The sequence below is a fragment of the Pan troglodytes genome, chromosome 16 (assembly GCF_028858775.2).
Source record: "Pan troglodytes isolate AG18354 chromosome 16, NHGRI_mPanTro3-v2.0_pri, whole genome shotgun sequence".
Lineage (NCBI taxonomy): Eukaryota > Metazoa > Chordata > Mammalia > Primates > Hominidae > Pan > Pan troglodytes.
This window is the reverse complement of record NC_072414.2, coordinates 12,561,550-12,579,895: the sequence shown is the minus strand read 5'-3', so window position 1 is coordinate 12,579,895 and position 18,346 is coordinate 12,561,550. Positions and strand designations below refer to the sequence as shown.

General features: G+C 35.8%; 2 protein-coding genes across 2 annotated transcripts in view; one reads left to right on the top strand and one right to left on the bottom strand.

Annotated features, from left to right (window-relative positions):
* The window catches only part of LOC104004591 (POTE ankyrin domain family member I), a 119,015-nt gene that overhangs the window by 82,382 nt on the left and 18,287 nt on the right, over positions 1–18,346 (bottom strand).
* LOC740929 (olfactory receptor 11H12) lies at positions 14,176–15,204 on the top strand. Its single transcript, XM_001141680.6, is given in 3 exon segments — positions 14,176–14,443; positions 14,446–14,936; positions 14,938–15,204. Coding segments are annotated over 3 exon segments (981 nt in total). The 3' UTR covers positions 15,160–15,204.

Genomic DNA, 18,346 nt, shown 5'->3' with positions numbered 1-18,346 from the left:
GCTTCTGCACAGCAAAAGAAACTACCATCAGAGTGAACAGGCTACCCACAAAACAGGAGAAAATTTTCGCAACCTACTCATCTGACAAAGGGCTAATATCCAGAATCTACAATGAACTCAAACAAATTTACAAGAAAAAAACAAACAACCCCATCAAAAAGTGGGCAAAGGATATGAACAGACACTTCTCGAAAGAAGACATTTATGCAGCCAAAACACACATGAAAAAATGCTCACCATCACTGGCCATCAGAGAAATGCAAATCAAAACCACAATGAGATATCATCTCACACCAGTTAGAATGGCGATCATTAAAAAGTCAGGAAACAACAGGTGCTGGAGAGGATGTGGAGAAACTAACACTTTTACACTGTTGGTGGGACTGTAACTAGTTCAACCATTGTGGAAGTCAGTGTGGCGATTCCTCAGGGATCTAGAACTAGAAATACCATTTGACCCAGCCATCCCATTACTGGGTACATACCCAAAGGACTATAAATCATGTTACTATAAAGACACATGCACAAGTATGTTTATTGTGGCACTATTCACAATAGCAAAGACTTGGAACCAATCCAAATGTCCAACAATGATAGACTGGATTAAGAAAATGTGGCACATATACACCATGGAATACTATGCAGCCATAAAAAATGATGAGTTCATGTCCTTTGTAGGGACATGGATGAAATTGGAAATCATCATTCTCAGTAAACTATCGCAAGAACAAAAAACCAAACACCGCATATTCTCACTCACAGGTGGGAATTGAACAATGAGAACATATGGACACAGGAAGAGGATCATCACACTATAGGGACTGTTGTGGGGTGGGGGGAGGGGGGAGGGATAGCATTGGGAGATATACCTAATGCTAGATGACGAGTTAGTGGGTGCAGTGCACCAGCATGGCACATGTATACATATGTAACTAACCTGCACATTTTGCACATGTACCCTAAAACTTAAAGTATAATAAAAAAAAATTAGTGAACTACGATAATATAAGGATAGATAATTAAATAAAAATTGAAAAATAATAAACAATATAAGATGTTTGACAAATAGGAATAATAAAAATATAGAAATCTTAAAGAATAAAGTGACTGAAATGAAAATGCAATAGAAAGCTCTAACAACAGGCTCAATCAAGCAGAAGGGAAACAATCAGTAAGCTAGAGACAAAACATTTAAAATAATTCAGTCAGAAGAGAAAAAATTAAGAAGATTGAAAAAGAATAAAGAAAGACTCTGGATATGAAGGGAAACTGTTAAGACCTAATATTCATCTAATAGGACTTTTCAGAAAGAAAAGAAATAGAAAACAGACCAGAAAGCATATCTGAAGAAGAAATTCTAAAAAACTACCAAATCTGGAGAAAGTTGCTAACATCTAAACACAGCAAATGCAGAGTTATCCAAACAAGTTTAAGCCAAATAGGAGTTATCCAAGATGTACAGTAATTCAAATACCAAAAATTAAAGAAAAAGAAAACATTTTGAAAACAGCAAGTAATTAGAAGCATATCACATAGAAGGGAATATCAAAATAGCTGTCACTGGATTTCTCAACAAAATCTCAGGAGACCAGGAGAGAGTAGGATAATGTATTCAAAGTGCTGAAGGGAAAAAACAAGGCCAACAAGTCTACTTAACCCAGGAAAGTTGTCCTTGGCAAATGAGAGAAAAGCAAAAACTTTTCCAGACAAACAAAAGCTATGAGAGTTCATCACCACTAAATATGTCTTAAGAGAATTACTAAAGGAAGTTCTTTGAGCTGAATTAAAAGGCTGCTAATTAAAAACATAAAACATATGAGAACACAAATGCAATGGGATAAGAAATACAAAGTCATATCCAGAATATTCTAAGACTGTAATGATGATGTGTAAAGCAATTTTTTCCTATAGTACAATGGTTAAAAGACAAATCTATTAAAACACTCAGAGCAAAAATAGTCAATGGATACACATAAGAAAATGATGTAAATTTTGACATCCAAATCGTAAAATGTGGGAGAGGAGAAATAAAGTGTACGGTTGTTGTTGGCAAATAAAGCGTACAGTTGTGATTGTTGTCAGCTTAGAATAGTATATCATATAAAAATAAAGACTAAAAACATCACCCAACACTACACAACTACATGGAAATTAAGTGACTTGCTCCTGAATGACTTCTGGGTGAACAATGAAATTAAGGCAGAAATCAAAAAAGTCTTTGAAACAACTGAAAACAGAGACACAATATGCCAAGATCTCTGGGATGCAGCAAAAGCAGTGTTAAGAGAAAAGTTTATTGCACTAAACAATTACCGCAGAAAGTTAGATATATCTCAAATTAATGACCTAGCATCCAACAGAATAGCTAGAACAACTAAAACAAAGCTAGCAGAAAAAAAATAACTAAAACCAGAGCAGACCTGACTGAAATACACCAGAAAATTAATACCAAGAATCAATGAAACCAAAAGTTGATTCCTTAAAAGGATAAACAAGATTGATGGGCTGCCAGCTACAGTAACAGAGAGAGAGCGAGAGCAAGAAGGAGAGAGAGAGAAGATTCAAATAATCACATTAAGAAATGACAAAGGTGACATTACAGATGATCCGATAAATACAGAATATCCTCCAAGACTATTAGGAACACCTCTATGAACACAAACCACTAAATCTAGAGGAAATTGATAAATTTCTGGAAACAACCTCCCAAGATTGAATCTGGGAGAAATTAAAACCCTAAAAGACCAATATTAAGGTCCAAAATAGAAGCAGCAATAAAAATCTACCAACCAAAAAAGTCCTAGACCAGATGATTTCACAGCCAAATTCTACCATGCATACAAAGAAGAGCTAGTATCAACTCTACTGAAACTATTCCCAAAAATGAGGAGAATGGACTCCCCCCTAACTCATTCTATGAAGCCAGAATCTCTTTTGATACCAAAACCTGGCAAGTGAAAGTTTATAGCTGCAAGTGCCTACACCAAAAAAGTAGAAAAATTTCAAATAACCTAGTGATGTATCTTTAAAAACTAAAAAAGCAAAAGCAAACAAACCCAAATTATTAGAAGAAAATAAATAATAAAGATCAGAGTAGTAATAAATGAAATGGAAACAAAGCATACAATACAGAAGATCAACAAAGTGAAAAGTTTGTTTTTTGAAAAGATGAACAAAATCAACAAAACTTTACCTAAGAGAAAAAGGGAAAAGACCCAAATAAATAAAATTAAGACATAAAACCAATACTGCAGAAATTAAAAGGATCACTAGCAACCATATGCCAATAAACCGGAAAATCCAGATAAAATAGATAAATTCTTAGATACATACAACCTACGAGGTTTGAGCCATGAAGAAATCCAAAACCTGAACAAACCAATAACAAGTAATGAGATCAAAGCCCTAATAAAAAGTCTCCCAGCAAAGAAAATCCCAGGACATGGTGGCTTCTCTGCTGAATTTTACCAAATATTATAGAGGAATTAATACCAACACTACTCAAACTATTCCAAAAAATATAGGAACACAGAATACATCCAAATTCATTCTATTAGGCCAGTATTACTCTGATACAAAACCAGAAAGAGACATATCAACAAAAGAAAACTACAGACCAATATCCCTGATGAACACTGATGCAAAAATCCTCAACAAAATACTAACAAACTAAATCCAACAGCACATTAAAAATTTAATTCACCATGATCAATTGAGTTTTATTCTAGAAATGCTAGGATGATTCAACATATGCAAATCAATAAATGTGATTCATCACATAAAGTTAAAAACAAAAACCATAGGATCATTTCAATTGATGTTGAAAAGACAATCATAAAATAGGAGAAAATATTTGTAAACTATCCATCTGGCAAGGGATTAATAACCAGAATATATAAGGAGCTCAAACAACTCTATAGGAAAATTCTGATCATCCAATTTAAAAATGGGCAAAAGATCTTGCTCAGAAGAAGACACATAAATGGCAAATAGGCATGTGAAAAAGTGCTCAGCATCATTGCTCATCAGGGAAATGCAAACCAAAACTACAAGACGAATCATCTAACCCTAGTTAAAATGGCTTATATCCAAAAGACAGGCAGTAAGAAATACTGGCTAGGATATGGAGAAAAGGGAACCCACTATTGGTGGGAATGTAAATTAGTACAATCACTATGGAGAACAGTTTGGAGGTTTCTCAAAAAAAACAAAAATAGAGCTACCATATGACCCAGCAATGCCATTGGTAGGTATATACACAAAACAAAGGAAATCAGGATACCTGAGAGATACCTGCACTCCCATGCATATTGCAGCACTATTCACAATAGTCATGATTTCGAAGCAACCTGTTTGTCCATGAACAGATGAGTAAATAAAGAAAATGTGGTTAATGTACACAATCGAGTAATATACAGCCATGAAAAAGAATGAGATCCTGTTATTTGCAACAACATGGATAGAACTGGAGGTTATTATGTTAAATAAAATAAGCCAGGGACAGAAAGACAAATTTTCCATGTTCTCACTTATTTGTGGGAGCTAAAACTTAAAATAACTGGATTTATGGAGATAGAGAATACAGTAATGGTTACCAGAGACTAGGAAGAATAGTGGGGTTAAGGGGAGGAATGGATAATTGGCATAAAAATACAGTTAGATAGAATAAGTAAGATCTAGTATTTGATAGAACAACAAGGTGACTATAGCCAAACAATTTATAGTACATTTAAAAATAACTAAAAGAGCATAATTGCATTGTTTGTAACACAAAGAAAGGGTAAATGTTTGAAGTGATGGATATCCCATTTACCGCGATGTAATTATTATACACTGTATGCCTGTAGAAAAATATCTCATGTACCCATAAACATATACAGTCACTGTGTACCCATAAAAATTTAAAAAGGAAAATATAAAATAAACAACCTGATATTACAACTCTAGTAACTAATAAAAAAAGAACAAACTAAACCCAAAGTCAGCAGAAGGAAAGAAATAACAAGGATCTGAATAGAAATAAACAAAATAGAGACTAAAACTACAATAGAAAAGAACTCAATGTAATAAAGAGTGTTTTTTCAGAAGGATAAACAAATCAACAAACCTTTAGCCAGACCAAGGAAAAAAGAGAAAGGACTCAAATATTAATACAATCAAAAGTGAAAAGGGAGACATTACAACTGAACCATAGAAATATAAAAGCTCATAAGAAAAAAAAAGCTCATAAGAGAGTACTATGAAAAATTGTACAGTAACAAATTGAATAAAGTAGAAGAAATAAATAAATTCCAAGATACATGCAAGATACCAAGACTGAATCATGAAGAAAAAGTAAGTACGAACAGACCAAAAATGAGTAAGAAGATTGAATTGTAATAAAGTCTCCCATCAAAGAGAAGCCCAGAATAGCTTTACTGTTGTATTCTACCAAACACTGAAATAATTAGCAATCCAAAAAAAATCTAAGAGGAAGGAATACTTCACTTCCAAACTTTTTTTACGTGGCCAACATTACTCTGACACCAAAGCCAGACAAGAACAAGAAAAAGAAAAGAAAAATTACAGGCCAATATCCCTGATGAACATAGATGAAAGAATCCTCAATCAAATACTAGCACACTGAATTCAACAGCACGTTAAAAAGATAACTTACCGTGCTCAAGTGGATTTACCCCAAGGATACAAGGTGGATCAACATACATACATCTATAAATGTGATATACATTAACAAAATGAAGCCCAAAATTATATAATCATCTAATTAGATGCAGAAATAGCATTTGAAAAATTCAACATTGTTTCATGAAAAGATTCTCAACAGAGTTGGTTTAGAAGAAATATACTTCAACATAATAAAGACCATGTATTACAAGCCTACAGCTCACATTATATTCAACGCACCCTCCAAATCTCAGGCTGAATTGTGATCCCCAATGTCAGAGGGGGTGCCTGGTGGGAGGTGTCTGTGTTATGGAGGTGAATCCCTCATGGGATGGTGATGGTATCCAACCCAACCCTCAGGAATGGGTTTGCATTTTACCCATAGTAGAGTTACCATCAGATCTGATGGTTAAAAAGAGTATGGGACAACCCCCTCCCCACCTAGCTCCCTTTCTTGCCATGTGACGCAACTGCTCCCTCTTTGCTTTCTTCAATGAGTAGAAGTTTCCTTAGGCTTCAGAAGCTAAGCAGATGCTGATGCCATGCTTGTACTGACTGCAGGACCACAAGCCAAATAAACCTCTTTTCTTTATAAATCACTCGGTCTCAGGTATTCCTTTATAGCAAAGTAAAATGGACTAACACAAATGTTACTGGTGATTTATGCAATGGCCATTTTAAGGGTGTGGTGGGGGGAAGCCATATTTAAATATACTGGAGGTGAGAAAGACATGAGGAAAAGATGAAGATTCCTTACTGTCTCTCAAGTATGGCAGGCATGCTCCTGCCTTGTGGTCCCTATACATGTCATCTCCTTTGCCTGGAATGCTCTTTTCCCAGATATTTATATTTCTTTCCCCAACACTCCCTTCAAATCTTTGACCAAATATCACCTTTTCAGTGAGGCCTTTCCTGACTAGCTATTGAAAATTCCACTCGGGAAATAAGAGATATTGGTCAAAAGGTACAATGTTTCAGTTAAACAGAATGAATAAGTTTTGGAGATCTACTGTACAGCATAGTGACTGTAGTTAACAGTCATGTGTTATACCATTGTCCCTAAATATCTGCAATATCTGGGGGGCGATTCGTTTCAGGACTTCCCAAGGACACCAAAATCCTGGGATGTTCAAGTCCCTTATATAAATGATATCATTTTATATTTGCATGTAACCTACGCATATTTTTCCATACACTTTAAATCATCTATAGATTACTTATAATACTAATAAATATAAATGTTTTATAAATAGTTGTTATACTGCATTTTTTTATTTTTATTGCTTTTACTGTATTTTTTGTGGGTTTTTTGTACTAATACTTTCTATCCAGTTGGTTGAATGCCTGAATGTGGAACTCATGGAAACATAGGGCCAAAAGTATACTTGAAATTTTTAGAAGAGATTTTAAATGTTCTCACACAATAAAATGAAAGTATGTGGAAATGATAAATATGTTAATTAGTTTGAATTAATCATTTCACCATGTATACATATCAAAAAATCATCTTGTATGCCACAAATGCATAGTTTTTTAATATAAAATAAAAAATATCCCATCACCTATTATAAGGCAAGCGCATATTGAACAAGTGCCAAGTGAGCCTCATATACTGGATAATGATTCCATGGAAAGTAGCCTTGCTTAACTGGGAAAAGACCCAAGAGACAGAGTAGCTCCCTATGGAAAATCGTAACTGGTTTAAATGACAGCTTAAACTCCAGAATGTCTCACCAGACAGTCAAATACATCTCTGTAAAGAAAGAAGTAGAACAATGCTAGTTCTGTGAATTGTTTTTTCCTCTCATGTGAATCTATATACTGTTTTTGTCAATTACATCTTAGTAAGGCTGGCGGTAAAATGCACCTCTGCCAGCTCCCACACACACTCCCTATTGACCTGACATTTCTAATTTTTCTCCACGTTTCCTCATCACTCCCTAATATACTATATAGTTTACTTATTTATTTAACACCTGTTTTCTCCCTTTGGAATATAAGTTCCACATAGGAATTTTTGTACATTTTGTTCACTGCTATGTGCATGAGCATTTAGAGTAGTCCCTGGAACATTCACAATCAACTATTATTGTTGAATTAACTAATCAGTTCTTAATATTAAAATATAAATATAAATAATATAAACATGTATAGTAAATTTTACACTTAAATACAAACATTATGAATATAAGTGTGATGAAACGAAAAATTTTAAGTGTTAAATGGTCATGTTGTATTCTTGTGCATATATATGTTTTCTCAAATTTTTCTATAATAAACTTGTAGTTACACTTGTAAAATATCAAAAGTGAGCATTTGTTAAAATAAATTTCATGCTTTCTGAAATGGCCATTTCAGAGGTGTAGTGGAGGTGAAAAAGAGGACTCCCTGCCGTCTCAATCATGCCAGGCGTGCTCCTGCTTCGTGGCACCTACACATGCCGTCTCCTCTGCCTGGAACCCTCTTTCCCCAGATGTTTATATTTGTTGCCTCCACACTTCCTTCAAGTCTTTATCCAAATATCACCTTTATGAGATTTCTGAATTTTTTATTCATCTATAACATACAAAAAGTACAGTGCACAAATCCTAAGTATATTGCTCAATGAATTGTTATCAACTGATACTCCTGTGCAAAGGTACCTAGTTCAAGAAACTGAATGTTATCAGCATCCCAAAATCCCAACCTTTTCATTGAGGCTTTCCCTAACTACCTATTGAGAATTGCGCCAGGGGATATGGGGAGACATTTGTCAAAGGGTACAATGTTTCAGCTAAAAGGGATGAGTAAGTTCTGGATATCTACTGTACACCATTAACCTTAAGAGAGATCTCAAAAAGGAAAAGAACTCACAAAAAAAATTGCTGTAAAGGATACACATGAAAGGCGCAGAAGGGAAGTGGAGGGAGTGCAGAGAACTGTGGGCCTCAAGGCTTTTTCAGCATAAAATGCCACAAAGACTGTTGATAAGCAAGCCTGTCCCCCATTTACTAAGCTTAGGCAATTAAAATTTTATCACTACCCAATGTATCAAAATTTTATCACTACCCAACACTGATTTAAGGACTCAACACTCTGACTTGAGAAAACCTAAAGTACAAAAAGTTACCACAAAGGTGGGTGAGACTCTCTAAGGAGCTCAAATATATGTCTTCAATGTGTTCTAATTGCAAATTACTTACAATTTGGCACAACATATTGGGAGAGAGGAGTAGTGAAATGGTAAAAATCAAACCTAACTTCAAAATATTGTAAATTATGGCTCTAAGATCATTCTTAATGACCCAATATGTGCAGTGAGGCTCTTCTCTTCCTCCTCCATGTTACAGATGAGAACACGAAAGACTAAGCCATTCACATTACCCCAGGGAAGGCAGAGGGAAAGGGCAGTCCAGGTGTCCTGAGCTGTACTGCTCGCAGGGGAGGCCTGGCCCACCACTAAGTCTGAATACTTCCAAACCTATCCTTACATGAAAACAATATCTGGGGACCATTTCATTCCAATTGGTTTTGGGTCCTAGTTTCTGCCCAGTGGTCAAATCCAGAAACCCAATCAGGACCTAGTTTCAATGAGTGGCTCTGAGCTTAGCTAATTAATGGCTTCCTGTCCCAAGAAAGGTTTCTTGTTTTTGTTTGTTTAATTAATTGTTTGCTATTGCACTAAAATACTTTGTCTTACCTGACAATAGTGAGCTCAGGATTATCTTGGCACAGTTGGTTATGTGGTTTGAGCCCTCCCAGAGTGTTACTGTCTACTAGTTACCCATTAAAGTTTAATACAGCAGAAGACAATGAGCTTGCTAGAGATGTCACAGAGCCTTTGTTGCCATGGCAATAATTGTTGGACCAGATCACAGAGAAGTATGTAAGAGACAAGAAAGAGAGAACTGCAGGAAAAGCTGAAGCATAATAGTTTTTTAAAATAGTCTCTAAACTTATAGTGGAGTAATGTGTTTAAACTTGTGGGGAAAACTACTTTATGAGAAAGGCTGATTTTCCAGCATCCTCTTAAGGAGATATGTTTTTGGTTTTATGGAAGAATGGTTTCTAAGCTACATTTCTTCTTCTTCTTCTTCTTTTTTTTTTTTTTTTTTTTTTTTTTTTTTTTGAGACGGAGTCTTGCACTGTCACCCAGGCTGGAGTGCAGTGGCGCGACTTCGGCTCATTGCAACCTCCACCTCCCAGGTTCAAACGATTCTCCTTGCCTCAGAATCCCAAATAGCTGGGATTACAGGTGCCTGCCATGATGCCTGGCTATTTTGTTTTCTATTTTTCATAGAGACAGGGTTTCACTATTTTGGCCAGGCTGGTCTTGAACTCCTGACCTCATGATCCACCCGCCTTGGCCTCCCAAAGTGCTGGGATTACAGGTGTGAGCCACTGTGCTCTGCCTACATTTCATCTTAAAGTAAAAGTAAATGAATTGGGATTAATTTGGAAGCACACTGACTATTATAATACCAAGAACTTCATATGAAGGCAGATAGATGGCCATTAAAATGGCAGAAATTCAACAAGATTTTTAATAGATGATTGGGTCAGTGAGAAATAGTTTTGATGTGCAATATGAAACCCCAAATATTCCAGGGGCTCCTGCAAAGTGTAAACTTGGAGTTTCCTTGACTTAGAAGTGAAAGAAGAGCAGGATTGGAGGTGGGTGAAAGTAAGAACCTAGTGATCTAGGTAATGTCACTTGGGATAACATTTGCTCTAAATTGCTCCCAGCATCAGAGTAGAGCTTGGGAGGAGTGAGTCTGTATTTCAAAGCCCAGGGTTTCAGTCAGTGTGAATGAGACAGTGAGGATTATCCTGCCCTCTTGTGCTTCTGAGCCAACATGCCAGGGCTTGAAGAGGAGAGGAAGGAAATGAAGAAGTCACAGAGTGCCTGACTGAAGAAGCACAGTGCACAAACACATCCCCTCCCTCTTCCCTATAGAAGTCAAACTCCCCCGAGACTGCTCATCACTATCAGCATGAGATGGCAGTATATTTACTTAATTAGCTAAAAGTGAATAGAGCTTAAAGTTTAGCCCTTAGGTGGGATTTTGCCGACACAGACTTCCTAGGACTTTTGTCCTATCAGAGTGGCCTGTTGTACTGTGAGCTTCTTGTGTCAAAGGTTAATTAATCTTGTCTATCCAGAGTCTAATGTTCGAATGTATGTTCATTTAATCAGGCTGTTTATAAAGTATAGTGGTTTAGTGACAAGATTATTTAAGAAAAAATCCCCAGAGATATATTGTTGACCAGAGTAAATTAAAGGTGTAAACATTTAATAATGCCTAGAAGCCCTAATCAGAATAGATATAATTTTTACTAGTCATTCTAATCTTTTGAAAGAAACATCACAACTAGAAATGAAAAAGGTCATGTTACCACTGACCCCACAGAAATAAAAAATAAACATCAGAAACTACTACAAACACCTCTATGCACACAAACTAGAAAACCTGTAAGAGATGGGTAAATTCCTGGACACACCAATAACCTGCTCCAAAATTGCATCAGTAATAAACAGCCTACCAGCCAAAATATATATATATTTTAAAAAGCTCAGGACTAGATGGATTCACAGCCAAATTCTACCAGATATGCAAAGAAGAGCCAGTACCGTTTTTGCTGAAATGATTCCAAAAAACTGAGGAGGGACCCCTGTCCAACTCATTCTATGAGGCCAGCATCATCCTGATACCAAAACCTGGTAGAGACACAACAACAACAAAAAACTTCAAGCCAATATCATGGATGAACATTGATATAGGGCAGCTTATGATTAGTATCATGACAAAGACACAAAGATGGTAAAATAAAAATTCAAGGATGGGGCCAGGCATGGTGGCTCACACCTGTAATCCCAGCACTTTGGGAGGCCGAGGCAAGTGGATCACAAGGTCAAGAGATAGAGACCATCCTGGCCAACATTGTGAAACCCTGTCTCTACTAAAAATACAAAAATTAGCTGGGCGTGGTGGCGCGCACCTGTAGTCCCAGCTACTCAGGAGGCTGAAGCAGGAGAATTGTTTGAACCCAGGAGGCGGAGGTTGCAGTGAGCTGAGATCACACCACTGCATTCCAACCTGGGGACAGAACGAGACTATGTCTCAAAAAAAAAAAAAAAATGCAATGATGGAAAAGGTGCCTTGCTTAGGGGAAGAGGGGAAAACATTCTGGGGGGAAAAAAATGTCTTTTGAACTGGACCTTGAAGGAGGGTTTTTACAGGTGTAGGTGGAGATAAATAGAATTCCAAACACAGAAAATGACCACAAAAAAGAGAACATAGGAAACTGAAGCTATTCAGAGAATGAAATGCTGTCTACTGTCTAATTTATCTGTAAAAGAGAGTAGGGAAAGATAACACCAGGAAAGTCATTTGAAGTCAATTTGTGGAGAACTTGGGACCTTGAAATCATTGATGGCTTTTGGAGCAGACAAGAAGATCAAAGCTATGTTTTAGGAGTTTCTAAGTATTATGACTAAGTGATAATAAAGGTCTGAATAAACATTTTCCTCCATAGTCTTTCAAAGTGGAAGTTTGCTTTTAGACAGATGTCTGTGGTCCTAGGGCATACATCCCTGATGTCCTCAACTACTTCACAGCACTTGGTAGGAGCATTCACTCACACATGAGTGTTTAGTTACACTATATTGGCCCCTAAATGCCATAAAGTAAAAATAGAAGGGACACAAATAAAAGTCAATACTTCTCTCATGTTAATTGGGAAGTCACATGTTCCTCTCAAGTATTTGTCAATTAACTTAAACGTTGCTACTTCTTATACTTTTTTCTCATATCTAAAGGATTCTGCCAAAAAAGTGCCAACCTTCTAAAAGTCATTTCTAAATTCTGTAAGTTTTTGTTCAATGTGTGACAATGTTGGAACATCAGTACTTTCCTCACTGGGCTGTATATCCTCCAACATATGCACAGTAACACTTGAAATGTTCCTAAACATTATGTTAGAACTTTTGGTAACATTTTGTATCTTATTTCTCCTCAGATTGTGTCTTCCAGAAGATTTTTTGGAATCCGTCTGGTGGGCAAGCTCTTTGTAAATAATGATGTCTTAGAATAGTTGTCATTACTCTTTACTGATTCTTCAGAGAATATGTAATCATTAACTTTTTAAAGATTCATTGGCTTGGAAGATAACTTTCCTAATGCTACAGAGGCTACACATCCCAGGAGAAAGTGAGTTTTATAAAGCGCATTTTTAATTTTGGGGCCACAATAAAACTGTCTAGCTGGAGGCAGAATATGGTTTATAAAATACATCATTTAGAGATTTGGTTCATGTCAAAACGATGATGGCTTCACCTTTTGAGCACTGCTGAGAATCATGACACTCCCATGTCAATCCGTTTCCATAATTTCCTAATGTTGGTTTATTAATGTTTCTGGTTGGAAGCCTATTAAAGAGGCATCTATTACTAAAAGAGGCACAAACATAACTTCTAACTAGTCATACCAAAAGACTTCCCAGAGCACTGGTGTAGAGATCAAATTGGAAGAAAAACTTCTGAAAATTTGTGTTTCTTCTCAAAATGCAAGCCCTCTTGACATCTAGAACTCACATCCCTCCATATTTCTGAGGGAAAAAAAGTTTTTTCAGGTAACTCTAATCCCTAATATATTTTTATAAGAATGTAGAAAGAAGTTTACCTATAACAAAGAAAGTGTTTGATTTCTGTCATTTAGTAAAATTTTTCAATTTTACAAAAAGCATATAAGGAAAATCAATCTCCAAATTTTATGAAATACCTTCAAAAATAAAGTTTAATGTCTAGATCTTTGCAAACTTTTGTACATAATGACTAAATCAATATTATATTGATTTTATCAATATAATAATCACTATATCAGTTTATGAAATTAAGGTAAAAGATTAATCAGGAACTTAAAGCCTTCCCTTTCTACAGAAAACATTGCAGCTTTACAATATTAATATTAAAAGTCAATATTGGTAAGCAACATTAGATAATCACTTAAGCTAACAGCAGCAGCAATAGAAATTCAGAGATAATGGCTTTAACGTGATAGCTACCAATTTATTTTAAAATATGTGCATTTCTTTTGCATATGTAAATAATGTTAAGTAATATGTTTAGCTGAAATGTAAATGGTCAAAACTTTCCTTGCTGAGTCTATTGCCCTGTAAGTTGGGTTTGCAGTAAGAAACTAACACATTTGTGCCCTCTCAAAGTACTAACTTTGGGTTGTATGCTATCCAGAAACTATATTAAATCATTTCTGTCCCGAAATAATGACCTTACAAAAGGAATTTAACTTTACCTAGTTCTATCACGATTGCATATTAAGGAGAGATTTAGAAGCTGGCAGAAGTTTTTGTTCAATCAGCTACCTACTAGCCCAAAACTCATATACTGTATAGCCAAGAAAAAGTAAACTACATTCTCTTCCTAATTATTCTTTTGAAAAATGACTTCATGTTCATTGTCTTCTCTTCATTCTTAAAAAAGGAACTCATTTTGTAAAAGATTCCTGACTGATAATGTGTCTCTTGACCTTGCAGGTCACTGGCCCAATGAATGTCTCTGAGCCAAATTCCAGCTTTGCTTTTGTAAATGAATTTATACTCCAAGATTTATCTTGTGAGTGGACAATTCAGATCTTCCTCTTCTCACTCTTCACTACAACATATGCACTGACCATAACAGGAAATGGAGCCATTGCTTGCGCCCTGTGGTGTGGCCGGTGACTTCACACTCCCATGTACATGTTCCTGGGAAATTTCTCCTTTTTAGAGATATGGTATGTCTCTTTACAGTTCCCAAGATGTTGGTCAACTTCCTTTCAGAGAAAAAAACCATCTCCTTTGCTGGATGTTTTCTCCAATTTTATTTCTTCTTCTCTTTGGGTACATCTGAATGCTTGATTTTGACTGTGATGGCCTTTGATCAGTACCTTGTTATCTGCCATCCCTTGCACTATCCTAATATCATGACTGGGCATCTCTGTGCCAAACTGGTCATACTGTGCTGGGTTTGTGGATTTCTGTGTTTCCTGATCCCCACTGTTCTCATCTCTCAGATGCCCTTCTGTGGTCCAAACATTAACGACCATGTTGTGTGTGACCCAGGGCCACTATTTGCATTGGCTTGTGTCTCTGCCCCAGGAATCCAACTGTTTTGCTACACTCTAAGCTCATTAGTTATTTTTGGTAACTTCCTCTTTATTATCGGATCCTATACTCTTGTCCTGAAAGCTGTGTTGGGTATGCCTTCGAGCACTGGGAAACATAAAGCCTTCTCTCTCTACCTGTGGGTCTCATTTGGCTGTGGTATCACTGTTCTATGGCTCTCTTACGGTCATGTGTGTGAGTCCAGGACTCGGACATTCTACGGGGATGCAGAAAATTGAAACTCTGTTCTATGCTATGGTGACCCCACTCTTCAATCCCCTTATCTATAGCCTCCAGAATAAGGAGACAAAGGCAGCCCTGAGGAAAGTTCTGGGGAGTTCCAACATAATCTAAGCCATATTAGATTATTCCTCCATGATCAGATCAGTACAGTCTAACAAAGAGAAATCAGAATTATATAGTTATTTAAATCTAAAAAATATGGATCTAGTGATATTGACTATATCAGCCTATGAAATTAAACACCTGTTGGGCCCCTTACAAATTAAAGTTGCCACATTATATAGATAAATGGAAGCGTGTGGTTTCCCTTTGGCACCTAGACTGAGTATTAACTGAGAAATGTACATATTTGGGTGTTTTCTGGATAGTTTCCATCTGATTCATCTGTGATAAAAATTCTTTAAGTTCTATTTGACTTAAATTTATTGTTCTGACATTGACAAAATTACAGCTATGTTATTTTGTTTGGTTGGTTGTAAATAAAAGAAGAAGAAACATATTTTCTGATTGTGATTCCTATCATATTTGGCTTTATTATTTGGTGACATGGTCATTTCTAATAAATAAGCCCTTATAAGCAATTTATCAACATTTTTGTGGGACAATAAAATATTCTAGCCTAATGACATCCAAACATTACTTTCTTCTGAGCCCCTAAAGGGCAGATTCTAATTCCATCTGTAGTAATATCAGTCAAAATATTCACAAATGCATTCTTCTAAATGCCTAATATTTTTACCTAAATAAGGTATCACCAAAAACATGATGGGTCAATTTATTGAGTTTTAGATAACAGAATATCTCCCCCTAAAAATTGGACAGGTCAATGGTGTACTTGTGGATACACTGCTTAAGTTCAAAAAATAAAATCAATGGCAGTTCATTGTCATTTGTTGCTAAAAAAAATGTGAAAATAACATGAAGGAAAATTTTTAAAGGAAAAAAGCATTTATAGTTCAATTGCTCTAATGTATCTATTTTTGTTAATATGTCTGTTTCATGTGATTTAATGTTGAACTTGCTCCCATTTATAGCAAGTTTTCATAATTATCATTCTTGGAAAGCATAATATTTTATTGAACTAACATGCCATGAATTGTGAATTTTTATGTGGGGAGATGAACATTGTCCTAGACGAAGGGCCTTCCTTCCAAGAAGCTAAGAGCTGACTAGTAAAAGGGAATTTTCAGAAGGGATATTAGGAGAAAAATGAATGCCTCTACTACACAAGAATGACTTCTCACAGAATTTGTACTGTGGCATTCTGGGGTAAGGTTACTGAACACTCCAACACCTTCCTTCCTTCTACAACCAATTTTTTTGATGAACATTGCAGTTATCCCATTTTTTGTTATAAAATAATATCTCAATAAAATCTCCATAAAGATTTGCCTTGATAATATTTTGCAAACCTGAATTAGGACTCATCATCTAATCTGAAACAGACTGTCCCAGAAAATACAGAATATAAGAATATGATGTATGTGCAACAATTTTCCTTTCAGATTTTCTGTCTTGTAACAGTTTATTGGGAAAGAGATCATTATTCAGTTCAAAAGGTAGGAATGCATTTGTGAATTGGGGTCTGGACATTCCAGGTAGAACAATTATTTGCTCCTTTGATGTAAGACAGTATCAAGCTTTTAGTCAATCTTATTAGAACTCTGCCATATCTCTCACTTGTATAGCCGCTGAGGATCTTTCCTGTTTCTTTACTCCTTTCCAGGGTATATGACTTTTAAGTTACCTGAGTTCTGATCAGCAAATGGACTCAAGAAGAACAGGTAGTCAAGGCAGGCAATATTTCCACCACAGTTTCAGAACTCCCTACTTTGTGGTACTAAGTTAATACATTTGTGCAGCCACTACCTTTTCAAAGGTTTCTTCTTACCACCTCAAATACTATGACTGGTTCACAACCTCTTCCATAGTGCTAAATTAGACCAAACACCGCATATATACCATATTTTTTCAAAGCCAAACTGTATCCCAAAGAGACAGAAGGAGAGAGAAAGAATAGCAGTAAAAATGCAGTGTTATTTCAGGTTGATATTTAAAAATAATTGTGCTGGTTAATGGTTTCCTCGGGGGAAATGACAATTGAAAGTCAGTATTTTCTACTTTCAAATACAAGTCATGGTGTTTATTCGCTGCCTTTACAACTGAATAGATGGAATTCGCTGAACAAACTTTGATTGTACCCTCAATTACAATTAATTCCCTCACAAAGCAAAATTTATTTGTACAACCAAACATTATGTACATTCAAGATTACTAGAAAACTTAGGACATAAGGTGGAAGTGCGAAAATATTAGGAGAAAAGAAAGAGTGTGTATCAGTTTAACAGGTTTTCATATGCAAATTCACCACCACAGGGTTCGCTGTCTTGGCAACATTGAAAATAATAATAATTAACGTTTTAAGACACCTATTTTGTGTCAGGCAATGTTCCAAGTCTTTTCTATGTATTATTTTATTTCCCACTTATGAAACCCAAAGAAATTGGGTTGGTATTATTGTATCTCTAATTTTTGAAGAGTGAAACGGGCAGAAAAGGTAACTTGCCTAGTTGGAGATGGCATCTGATCTCAGGCAGGCTAACAATGGAGCCCACAGTTTTTACTACTATTAGGGGAAAAGACCAACATTATCGAATGAAATAGATTGGATCAAATCTAAGTCACTGATTGTGTGAGCTTATGCAAATTATCTGACATTTCTGCCTAGATTTGTTTAGACTATAAAATAGAACTAATGATAATACTTTTGTCAGACAGTGGATTTGATGATTAAATGAGGTAAATCAAGGTAGGATCTTACACATAGTATTTATGGAATCTATTTCAGTTAATATTATTAATGTCTTTCATTTGTAGGGCTCTTCGGCATTTCCCAAACACGTTTATATAGTTGTTCAGTTCATCCTCACAAATTCTGTCATCACACAGTTAAGGTAGACATTCCCATACTCATTTCACTGATGAGATTCAAAGAAATCAAGTATACTGTCCAAGGTCACCCATAGTAAGTGAAGGAACCAGTTCTTCTGACTTCAAGTTCAGTAAGAATTCTGCTGTACCATACATCCTATTCTGGGAAATGTGGCTAAGTCCTGTGTAGCTAACTTCAGAACTACATGGCCATGCAAGCCAAAGAGCTGGATTTACCCCAGAAATGAATACTGTAGAGAAGAAATGAGTGAAGTAGAAGAACTAAGGGATTTCTTTCCAGTAGTTTTAAGGTAATAACTACTCAAATTATACAAATATTTATGTAAAACGTATTTCACGTGCAAAA